At 34.8% G+C, this 12,857-nt stretch overlaps 1 protein-coding gene across 2 annotated transcripts; it reads right to left on the bottom strand.

The window, feature by feature from the left end:
* Positions 1-324: 324 nt before the first annotated feature.
* LOC117150524 (sodium/potassium-transporting ATPase subunit beta-2) lies at positions 325-8,501 on the bottom strand. 2 transcript variants are annotated; one of them, XM_033317445.1, is made up of 8 exons: positions 8,087-8,501; positions 6,122-6,262; positions 5,431-5,550; positions 2,393-2,398; positions 2,007-2,173; positions 1,827-1,937; positions 1,589-1,754; positions 325-803 (listed from the first exon to the last, which is right to left on the bottom strand). In XM_033317445.1, the coding sequence occupies exons 1-8, from the start codon at positions 8,211-8,213 to the stop codon at positions 700-702; spliced, it is 942 nt and encodes a 313-aa protein (XP_033173336.1). In that variant the 5' UTR covers positions 8,214-8,501; the 3' UTR covers positions 325-699. The 2 variants fall into 2 exon arrangements, with proteins under 2 accessions (XP_033173336.1, XP_033173338.1); XM_033317447.1 differs by lacking the exon at positions 2,393-2,398.
* Positions 8,502-12,857: the final 4,356 nt, after the last annotated feature.

Raw genomic sequence — 12,857 nt, 5'->3', positions numbered from 1 at the left:
TTTCGAAGTGGGTAAAATAATGTTTTTTTTTTAACATTTTATTGAATAAACCAAATGATATTTCAAAAACCTTTACATTATATTTTGCTTTTAAAAATGATAATCGCGATGATGGGATAAGGTACTGAACTTTGGTAATTGTTTAAGTACAATATATGTTAGAATTTTAGTACTCTTGTTTGTAGTACTTGTTGTTTCTTGCTATATGAGGGTAAAACTAAACAACAAACAAGAATTGAAATAGGTAAAATTTTTTGCTATGAACATTTTGTTTATGTTTCTGCCTATTTGCTGTGAAAAAGAAGCTATGATTAAAAATTAAGGTTTTTGTGTGAATATGCGTGAGGCGGTGTTTATTTAGCGTTGGGTAGGGTTCTATATTCTAAGCTTTTTGTTTTGCTTTATTGGGCAAGGTTTATTTTCTCTTAAAGGTTTTCATTGGTTTTTGTAGCTTTTTTTTTTATTAGTTTTCTCTTTGGTTGCTGCTGTATTTCGCACGTTAATTTTTTTTTTTGTTTTTTTTTTGCAATAACCTGTCGTTTCTGCGCTACTACATTTTTCTTGTATCTATTCTGTGTGGGTTTTGTTGCCAGATTTTTCTAGATTCCATTCATTTATTTTATTTTATTTTCTCATATATTTTTCGAATAATAATACGGCCGATCTCTTCTCGCCAATGACATCTTCGTAACGACTCTCTTAATCAACCATCAACTCGAAGTGAACGGATCCTCTTCTGTCTGAGCGGTCGTGATTAATGTTGCGGGCCCAAGCTTTACATTCAATATTGATCAAAACGCCGGCTAAAATAAAGAGTTACCATAGTAAGGGTTTACCACATTGCAAATGTATGGTTAAAAATATCACTTAAATATTATAAGTAACAACAAAGTTTGCTATAGTCTTTCCCAATGAACCCATAGAAATAAAACATGTTAATAATACAATTTAAAAGGGCAATCATTTTTTAAAAATAATTATAGACGACTTCCTAAACTGTGAGACTTCCGTTACTCAGCCAGTTGTGATAAATTGCAATATAAGCTTAAACAAATTTTCCATTTTTTGCGGCTTATAGGCATAAGAGTGTTATATGTTGTTGACATATCTATAGAAATGGGTATAAAAAGTGTGGGCGTGTCTTTTTGTGTCGGTAACTATAGTAGTAAATATAGAATGTTATATTTACTGTGTTCTCTTCGTTTGTACGGACAGTTAAGTAAACGGACATGACAAGATTGACAAGAGTAGTTATTCTAATAAATATGATTTGCAAAGTTCTAGTACTATATTAACACGGTTATGAAATGGTTCTAAAACCGTTGATGGTACGGCTGATCACGGCTGAATAACTTGATCAATGGCAGCTAAAAATATGTAAGCCCAAAAATGAAAATTACGCGATAAAAACTCAATCTGACTATAGAATACAGTTTGTTAATTAATTAAATAATGGATTCCCTACCTTTTTATACAAACATATTACATTTGTATTTGTAAAAAACTTCTACCAATAAAAACAACATTGCATCGTTTTTATAGAATAATTATTAATTACCGATGTAATACATAAACAATTTTTACTTACTTTCAACGGTAAATTGAACAGCAACAATGGGCGGTATATATCCCTGAATGTTTTTAAACGGAAAATAGTAACGAGGAAACCCCATGCGGGGATAGTAGTCACGTGCTTTTATGTTCTCGACATCAGCGGGATTTTCTCCCTCGCACGAGACCCAAACTACATTTGTCTGGAAGAAGTATATAAAAAACCATTTTTTATTTAAATTCAATTATTGTTAAAATATTGTTTCTAAGCTTACTTCATTGGGCCTAAGACTTTGCTTTTCCTTGATGTGCTGTTTTAGTTCCTCTGGCATATGATCTGGCAAGGTCTTAGAATCGTTGTAAATTTCTGGTATCCAATTGTAAATCTAGAAATCGAATGTAACTTTTATGTTCAGGAAATGATTTGATTTTGCCCAATAGATGAAGTCTTTTACCTTATTCAACTTAAGGAAAATACATGGCCGGGCAACGTGGTAGCCAAAGTTGTTGTCAGCTGTACATGGCGAGAAGCTGGAGAAGTCAATGCCGCAGACTTTGTCGTCTTGTGGTGGATGTTCAAAGCTACAGTTCACTTGATTCTGCTTCTCAAGATCTTGGTATGCTGCGAAGTCCGTTAACAGAGTTTAAGAAGGGTAAAGCCTTAAGATCGTATTACTTTATATTGTTTTGTCCACAGGCTAATATTTTTTATTAACTTTACATAAGTAAACATTATTTATTTACTTTACGCCTTTTGTTTATTCACTAATAAGCTTTGCAAGACTGTAAAATAGCGATAAAGATTTCTGTTTGCTATTTGTTCGAGCTGTGTATAACTTACTGTGATCTTATTATTGTCGGTTATCACAGATAAAAATTACAAAAAAAATATATCATTAAAATTAATATGCAATATCAGAAGCCCACGCCTGAGAAAGCATGCCATAATTTTATAAAACGAAGTGTATGTCAATTATAATTAATTTATATGACATGGAAATGATTGATTCATTTCTGACCCTGAAGACAAATCGTTCAAAAATATTTAGTACAATAGTCCTATACGAGATTGAGCAATGTTAATATAAAAACATATACAATTTGTAGCCTAACAGAATAATTTTCCAAAAAAATGTTATTTTATATGTAAGAATTAATCGTATTTGCGAATGTTATTCGAATCACCTTTAAATATTATGTTTTTAGCTTTGTAGCTTTAGCTTTTGAGACAATGGAAGTGACAAAAATATTTATTTGATGGTGCTTTTTATTATTTTTAATAGTTCTAAAAATGTCTTGGCTTATTTAAGACACTGTTTTAGTTTTAAAGTACTCGATTCGCACCCCAGTTTACAAAATGTCGTACAACTGCCCATATTTAAAACGACTTTAAAGTACCTGAACAGCTATTCTCAGTTTTGCTGCTGTTTATTTTTCTTAATGTCAACGTCCATCTACCTGTTCTGTTACATACTATTTAAGTAATCTAGTATACCATGTAACTCCATGAATACTAGGTATAAAACCTAGTGTGTGTATCTGGTACAAACACTGTGTCCTTTATTAAATTAATATTCCGGAGGTTCTCATGGGATCTATTTATATATATTCTATAGTCGACCGCTTTAGTTTAAATTAAAAAATGAATTGTATATTGTTCAAAAACTAGTGTTTATCAAACGACTAAAAACAACGAAGGTACATTTTTAGCCACTTTTATATTTTGAATTTGTTTTGTGGTATTTAGTAATAAGCAAGACTTTTGGGGAAGTTTCACGCAGATAGGTTTAAAATTGACTAAACTGGACGGAACGAAAAGACGGACGTGGCGGTGCACTATGGGGAAGTTGATCCGTTGTTTTGGCATAAATGTGTTTTTAAAAATCTTGCAAACTTTAAAAATTAGTTTCTTAACTAATTAAGAATTGACCAAAGGTTTATGTTATGTAGCGCAAATGTAGGTTACCAGTCCAATGTTAAATATTAACAGCTTTAAAGTCAGTTGTTGCAAACATAAAGCACGTTCCGTTTTTTAGTGCTTACGAAAATAGATATCTTTTCAACCACAAGGCCCTTAAAATTCAGGTGTGTACAATGTGTTTTTACTAATAAGTTGCTTAACTTGTGCGTTTAAACTTAACAATTTGTTTATTTAGCAACTTTCAAAACAAAATTTCAACCTTAAAGTTTTAAAAAATTGTTGAAATTTGTTAAGTAAGTGTGTTAGTCCAACCTGAAGAGTGATGAATTCCCTATTTAGAACATATGGGGTAATAATATGGAAATTCAAATATTTGTGGAAATATCGACGACAGCATTTTTATACAAGTTAATCGTAGAGTAACAGGGTATACTAGATTCGATATGTAACAGGCAGCAGAAAGCGTTTCTGACCATACGAAGTATATATATTCTTGATCAGGATCAATAGACGAGTCGATCTATCCATGTCCGTCTGTCCGTATGAACGCGAGATTCCAGGAACTATAAAAGCTATAAGGTTTAGATTCAGCATACAAATTTTAGAAACATAGACGCAGCGCAAGTTTGTTCACCCAAACAGCCAAAACTGCCACGCCCACATTTTTGAAAAAATATTGGATATATTTTCATAATTTTATTAGTCTTGTAAATTTCTATCGATTTGCCAAAAACATTTTGCCACGCCCACTCTAACGCCCTAAAGCCGCCAAGCCGGTCACGCCCACACTTTTGAACAATTTTTAAATTTGTTCTCATTGAGAAAAATTATGAAATTTCGGCACAGAAACGTAACCCTGGATTATTGTTGCAAGCGTTGAGTATGGCTGGCACGTAAGAATGAGCTCAACGATCTGGTTGCGGAAGCTGAAGCGAAGATTATTAGGAAGTGGATAATCAAGCCCGTATAACATAAAGAGGCTCTGGCCTTAATTTTGGATCAAGGACCTACAAAGTACCAGTTCTGTGCGATTCAGGAGGACGCAAAGAACAGAAAGGCTGCAATTTATCCCAACTATAAGGCAGTGGCCAAAAAAAAATGTTGCCGTAGCGATAGTAAGCCTACAATATCTCATAAATCATACAGTAGCACGAATAGCAAGAGGAGGCAATGGCAATGAAAAATCAGCAATCAAACTTTTTCAAAAATTTAATATAATGCATAGCCATCCTCAATAATAATAAAACCCTTTACGTTATGATTAATTTGTACTTGACTGTTATTGACGGAAAAGTGCTTAACGCCCTTACAAATACGAACTCATTCCAGGCTTGCCCCATTTGCAATGCGACTCCGAAAGATTTTTTGCGCCACAAAAATTTTAAGAACCTTAAGTTAGTACCGATTGTGGACAATCTAATACATGGTGTAGGTAGACTACATTTCTGGTCTCGTCGACAAAAGCATGGGCTCATAAAGGAAAAAGAACATTCAGCAATTTCCACCATTCAACACCTTGCCAAAATAATTATAAATGTATGTATAAGACTAAGAAATAATGCTCATCGTAACTTTAATAATTTACGAGATATTACTTTATACAAAAAAAATGTAAAATTCCCCATAGTGCGGTGGCGACTGCTCAGAAAATTACATTACATAATATAGTTATGTAGAATGTAATTGTCTGATTTATTGTCTGATAGGGTATTATAAGTGAAAGATGTTGCCGATCATACGTATAGATAGATCGACACGCGGACAGACAGACGGTGTTCCTTACCAAGAATACACATATATATTTAATTTATCCGAAAACGGATAGAAGTACAAAAAAAGTTGTAGAAAAACAATTAGGAACGCAACTTATTAAAGACCAAACGCCAATATAAAGTAAATTGATATAACTTTTCCATTATAAGTATGTTTGAGACTGCTGTATTCATTGTAAAACTTACATTTCAGAAAACGTGAAGTCTCGTCCACCCAGTACTTATAGTTATCCTTCTTTGATGACTCGTACCAAACTAATGTGCTCTCAACATTCGCTTCCGGTGGCATTGGTCGAAAGCCTAGACCTGATGTAAACGGAACAAATTTTAGCTTTGGAGTTAAAATAAAATGGAGATAAAAATTAATTATTATAACTATTTTCTCTTTAAAGCACGTCATCTTTCTGGTTACGTTCGTAGTTGTCTTTGTTAGAGTTCCGGCCAAAGAGACTTGTGTTTCATTCCCGAAAATACGCATAAATAATCAGTAAATTTGCTTTTGCTATTTAAATAATTTAAATTAATTTATTGATTAATCTGATTTCTTACTCTTTGACTCAGAACTTTGGTGTACTGTCTGATAAGAAATATGCTTTTATATAGACAACTGTGGTTAAAGAAATTTAAAATTAAATACTATTATATTTCTGTCTGGAGTATTGTTCCAATGTGCGGAACACTTAGTACAGAGAACATTACAATGAAAAAGAATCTAGAATCCAGAACTCTTTTTCTAAATAATATGTAAAAATTGAGTATGTATTAAATTTGTATGTTCAATTTACGTAATTTTTTCTTAACTGTATTCCCAAACACAGTCTAATATTTTTAATAAGATTGTGGACATTTAAAGGTAGTATGATATTTCGTTACTTACCTGGGTTGGACCCTATCAAGCCATTGTCAAGCATCCATTTTGGCTTTTCATTGTCCAATGTTTGATAAAATACAGTGAAAATTGCAGCAAAAAAACCAGTTAACGCCGCATAAAATATTATGTAAAATAGAAGAATTTTCGCTGGAAAAATGTGAAACACGAAAAGAGTCAACGGTTATTAATTACTCATAGGTATAATTCTTAGCTTCATTAATAACAAGAGAGTTCGCTATAGCAGAGTTTCACGACTATCAGATACCCGTTGTGAACATAGTCAGTGAACATTAGAGAGGGCGAACGAGATACCAACAAGTGAGACCAATTTTCTATCAATGAAAATGGAAAGGAAATATGCATGTAAGAATCTGCTTAACTTCAATAAAATATTACCAGTATTAGAAAATCCTAAATAAAATGATGAAAGGTGTGTAACACCCAGTGGTGGTCCCTAGTATCTAATTATCAACATTTAGCAGGCTTATTCCAGGAATTCCCGTGGTTTCAATGTTATTTCCTTTATGTTTTCTAATATAAATATGTTAATGATTTGCCTAGAGTCCTGTGCGAATGTAAAGTTCATTTAGACGCTGATGAAGTCCAAATATATGTTACTATCCCAGTAGGAGAAATAAAAAGGAGGTATTTATAATCTTGATTATTATCCCCGACAATCATATATCATAAACATATCATATATCGACTCCGGCTATTGAGCAGGATCAAGAGTATATATTCTCTATATAGTCGGAAACGCTTCCTTCTGCCTGTTCATTCCTTTTAACGAATCCTGGGTACCGGTTATAAAAAATGTACAAGACTACTAAAATACAAGAGAGAACGCAATCCAGCGTTCCAATCGAGCTTCCAATATCTATCGATATCCCAGAAAAATTATGAAATTTTGCGCTGGCACTTCCACTAGCTGAGTAACGGGTATTTGATAGTCGGGGGACTCGACTTTTTCGGACTGTAAATTCATGCAAATCTTTTATGATTCGCAAGCTAATTGCGGTGTCACTGTTGTAAAGGTTATAGTTTTTAGTTGAATTATTAAGTTTTCGTTAAAAATCGCATCGTTTTATTTAGCATGTTGTTAGCTAACTTTCGAGTATCACTGTAAATTGAAACGATATTCACTTAATTGCTTTACTTGTAGCCCGGTTTGCTGCGCCGCAAGTTGATTTCAATAATTGAGTCCCTGATGAATCTATTTTTTAAATTGCCTTTATGATAATTGTGGCAATTGATAAATGGACCGAGATTTAGATACCTTGTTAAAAAATTTGTTTTCATTTAAAAATGTATACGTACTTAGTTTGACTGCAAAACTTAAATTATTTAATCTTAAATTATTTAATGTGTTAATATCATAATATATATACGTACATATGTAATATAAATGACAACCGTAATAAATAAAACAATTAGCCATGCCCACAATCTAACTCGGACCCTTGTAAGAATTAGGACAACACAGCCATTGTTTGCATTACAAAAAGAGAATAGGGGTTTACCTTAAATTTAACTGTAGTGACATACTCCCGTTTGCCAGTAAGCAGGTTACCCCCAGTCGCAACGCACACAATTCAGACGTTTCTTACATGTCCTATTATAAAGCTAGTACAGTTATAGAAATTGATTCAATGGGTCTAGAATTTGTTTTATTAGCTACTTAAATTTCCGAAACTCAATAGCTTGAACCATTTGATTAATAAATGATTTTTGTTAGTAATATAATTTGGTAAAATATCTGTATTTATATGCCCGATACCCATATATCTATGCTAAATCGATAAAAAGTAGAAAAACTATATACATCCTACAAAATATACACATTCTCAATCCGAGTGACACAGACGGTGACATAGACCACAAATCGATTTTATTAATAAATTGTTTTAATAGTTTTTAATATATGTATGTATAATATTAATTTAAATGTAAGCGATTTAATAATGTACTTACCCCAACTGGATCCGGTGCGTCCAAGGCATTGGCTAGTTTCACTGTTCCATAGGAATTTTTTGAAACCCTCCCATTTGCCCATTTTCACAGGTGGTGCATAGTATTCACCAATTTTTTTATCTGCCATTGTAATTTTTTGGTGTGTTGATGGGCGTATTGTCTTTCAAACGATTTCCTTTTAAACTATTGGTTTAGTGTTCTACCTTGCGTCTGAAGGTTTACTTTTAAGTTTATAGCGCTTATTGAATATATATATATTTTAATATAATTTATTTAATTATTTTGAGTTTATTTTTGTTTTAAGTTGTTATTTTAAGTTTCCTTTATCAACTGTTCTTGTGCAAAATTTTTCTATATACTTTTAAACGTCTGTAACAATAATTTTGTGGGGATTTGCATTTAATGTGAATCGTTACTGAAAAATATTATTTAAATAAAAAAATTTATAATATTTAGATTATTAATGGCGCTATGATTATTAACGACGCGATTTTGGAAAAAGGATACCTGATTTAAATGTATTTCCTATATTCTGTGTTGTAGAGAGAACTTTCTGTATATCGAATAGTTTGTGGTACTTTGTAAATTTTTAGAAAATTATTTGTTGAAAGAATAAAGGCCAACTAGCATTAAATAAATTTAAGTTACCTCTGCTGATTTTAACCACACTATCTGACAACTGTTATGTAATCTTAAGTGTGGAAAAAAGCATTGGGAAGTCAATCTAAGAATCCATAAGCATGCGCAGAGAATTTAAGGGAGCCGAAAAGCACTAAAGAGAACGCAACTGGAATCTAAGCTCGCAATTTTATGTGTTCCCTGTTTGAGTTGAGGTTGTGGAAGAAATCCATTCCACGACAGCTGGGCGCCAGCTTAATAGCATATTCGGTGCGTTTTGCTATGGCCGGGTGTGTGTTTCCATTAGCATTGGCCCCTGCGCAAATCCGATCCAGAAACCGCAGCTAATTCGCTTGCTGTTCAAGTAACGCCCGGAGGCAGCAACACCGTTTTAGCAAACAGCAGCGGACAATGGGATGTGGCTGGGACAGCTGGCCGAACGCGACAGGCTACACATCTTAATTATGTTGAAATGTCGCCCTGCTTCTGCTCTCTCTTTTTATCATTGGAAGTCCCGACACTCAAGCTCGCATGGCTTGACTTACTCTTTTTCTGCAGCCAGTGACGCCGCTGCCGTTGCTGCCTTTCTGTAGTGCTTATTGCGCAACGCGCCCCACTGGACTCGGCCCTGCGTTAGCCAGCTTTTGCTCCTATTTCTGATTCTACAATTTGGCTGCTATTGGCTTTGAATGAAAAAGGGCAAAGCGTAGAAATGTAGGCAACATCAGCTTCCTTCCTCCGAATCACAAAGGGTGTGTTGGGAATACACACATCTATTTCCCTTGTGAAGTTTTTTACAATTTCGTTCGGCACTCGGATCTCCATTCCAAATAAAAAAAATCAATAGAAACTCCATTCTGTTTAAGAAATACTTCCTTAATTAAATGTCAATCGGCATAAGCTATACAACATTCAATCGCTCTATTACACATTCTATTCCCTTCCACTGCAAATGCTTATGAAATATAAGTTTCCTTATACTTCACACTAGCACACGCACACTTCCTACTTCATGTTACTTATTTGTATTCTCTTTTGTCGGTACAGCCAGATAAGGAAAAATCGAATTTCAGTATGTATATAACTTTTACAAGGATATTTTAGCTGATATATGTCCTCATTGCCGACGTCGACGTAATCAGTGAAAATTTGGTTTCGCAACAACGAGGTTTATATTAATTTAAAGCAATATTTTAATTCTTAATTCGTTTCGGATTTGAAGCTTAGTTTACTTTAAACACTGCCGAACACATCGATGATTGAATTTGTTAATTGTTTGTTTGTGGGCTTTTATGTAACCAGCACTTTGTAGGAATATGTAAGACTTATGTTTGAATGACACACATACAGAATGAAAGTTTTTTCGTCTTCAAACGCTTCCCCTCTACTAGTACATAGTAGCTCCAGATATAACTGTTTTTATGTATGTGAAATAGATATATCTATGTAAATATTTATGCCGTTAATCCGCCAGCGAGTGCGAGTAGCAACCGTCCACAGTTAAAACGCCAATGATAGTGCCATCGTCGCCGCAGCTTGCACCAGGCCTATCGCCAATGGTTCGGCTCGCACTCGTATTCGACTCCGGGCAGCTTCGTCGTTCTAAGGGGGTTTGTGGCGCCAGCTGCGTGTGGGGCGGGGGGCCTAAGCTCTCCTCGCGCACATAGCTTTCCGCTCAGCTGAGGGCTATGCGACTTGCCGCTGGAACAGATACATATGTATCTTTGTTTGTGACCTCTATATGTCAGCCGACCAGCTTCGAGTTAGTCCAATAGCTGCAAAACTTTGCCTACGTAAAGGCTATAAATCCGCTTAATCCACATTTGAATTAATATGTATGCGTTGCTAAAGACAAAAAATGGCTGCATTAGCGACTTTGTCGCTAATGTTCTGGGTACGTTCACCTCTAAGGGACATACATAAGCCGCTAAGAGAGAAAGGTGTCGGTTCTGAAGTCGGTTGCCAATTCCAGGCGAATGTCTGATGTTACAAGGCAACACAAATAAACACGCAGATTGCGTACTTTCTTTTCATTGAATATCGAAGGTCCAATGTAGTCACAACCTGAGTGTGGAAAGGGAAAAGATGCAAATTGAAAATTGCATCCCACTCGTAGGGGGTCATCCTGGCATTCAAGCAAATAGAGTTCTTGTCACCCAGAGCTCCTCCGAAGTGGCTTATTTTCCAGTAAAAGATTGCGAGCAGTCTGCCTGCATCTCATTAAAAGTCGACAACTTTCTCTTTGCCCACTTTCATAATCCATGAAAAGTGTAGGCGTGACCGGCTAGGCGGCTTTAGGATGTTAGAGTGGGCGTGGCAGAAATATGAAAACATTTTTTAAAAGTGTGGGCGTGGCCGTTTTGGGCGGTTTTGGCAAATCGATAGAAATATGAGAAATATTGTTGATCCCAATATGTGAAGGTCTTAACACTGCGGACGGAAAAATCGTAATGTTATCGTTAATCTGCATAAATACGTTGAAAATTGTGGCAGATAATATTAGGACGCACATAACAGGTGAACTTTTATAAGAACACATTGTTATCTTTAAATATAAACAGTAAAACCCAGTAAAAAATGTATATTTTTGTTTTAATCATTTGAAAAATAATGTTGATGACGATGAGTGCTCCAACGATGATTTTTTGAAATAAAATTATTATCTTTTAATAGGCAATATTTAAAATTGTCGTTGTATAAATAAAAGACAAATACTTTAAGTATAGATCACCACTAATCGTAAAATGGTTTTCTAATTGTCATTTTAATACAAAATATAAACATATTCTTGCTTAGGATCACTAGTCGATCCACGTTTATGCGGACGGATAGATCAAGAATATACCTGTAAGGGTCGGAAACGTTTCTTTCTACCAGTTACATTCTTCTTTACGAATAGCATACCATACTACTCTACGAGTAGCGGGTATAATTAAATAGTTACATCGCCGCACTGTAACTCTAAAGGCAGAACTAAGTTTATTCGGTCAGGAAGATCTCAGAGGCGTACGCCGTAGTCGAAGGCGACAAGCTTTTAATTCCAGCGACGAATTTCAAAGCACATCGAATCCGGGGTGGTCTTGCGCAGTAAACGAAAGAGAACGGATTGAAGAAGAAGCTCTCGATTTTTTCGGTAATATGCGAGGTATTGATTTTTCTGTTTTCCGCTTGACATGGAGAAAACATAAAGTTCGTTTGAAATCTATGTCTGGTATTTTTAAATTTTATGCAATTAACTTAACCCACCATCTTAATAAGGGTTAAACCAAAGACACTAGAATAACAAGATGCGTAACGGCCATACATTAGTTTTGCACTATGTCTGCATTTTTTTGGTGACGCCCAAAATTGACCCGTTACTCAGCTAGTCCAAGTGGGACCGAGAATATCAGGAATATCGGCAGAAATTGGCGAAAAAATTGATTTTAGTGTTCTAAGGTGAGGGCGGTAAAGAATTGGCTGTTTTTATGGGTCAGAGTGGGACAATATGATATGATTTCGGCATATCGACAGAAATTGGCAAAACAACTGATTTACCCCAAAACAAGAGAGAATGCTATTTTCGAGTTACCCGACTATCAGATACCCGTTTCTCAGCTGGTGTGAATGCGAACGCGAAATTTCATAATTTTTCTGGGATATCGATAGATATAGGAAACTCGACTATAGCGTTCTCTCTTGTATTATAGTAGTCTTATAAATTTCTATCGATATTTACATTTTTTATACCCGGTACTCGTAAAGTAATACCCTAGATTCGATGAAAAGCATGAACAGGCAGAAGGAAGCGTTTCCGACTATACAATGTATATATATTCTTGATCCTGATCAATAGCCGAGTCGATCTGGACATGTCCGACTGTCCCGTCTGTCCGTATGAACGTGGAGATCTCAGGAACCATAAAAGCTAGAAGATAAAATTTAGCACACAGATTCTACAGACAAAGACGCAGCGCAAATTTATTGACCCTTGTTGTCACTCCCACAATCCGCCCAAAACTGTCACGCCCGCACATTTGATAAATGTTATTTCTTCACATTTTTATTAGTCTTGTAAAATAATTTCCACGCCCACTTTAACCCCCCTAACACCGCCCACATTCGATATTTTTTCATGACTTTATTAGTCTTGTAAATTTTTATCGATTTGCCT

The sequence above is a fragment of the Drosophila mauritiana genome, chromosome 2L, assembly GCF_004382145.1.
Source record: "Drosophila mauritiana strain mau12 chromosome 2L, ASM438214v1, whole genome shotgun sequence".
Classification (NCBI taxonomy): Eukaryota; Metazoa; Arthropoda; class Insecta; order Diptera; family Drosophilidae; genus Drosophila; species Drosophila mauritiana.
This window is presented reverse-complemented; position numbering and strand designations above follow the sequence as displayed.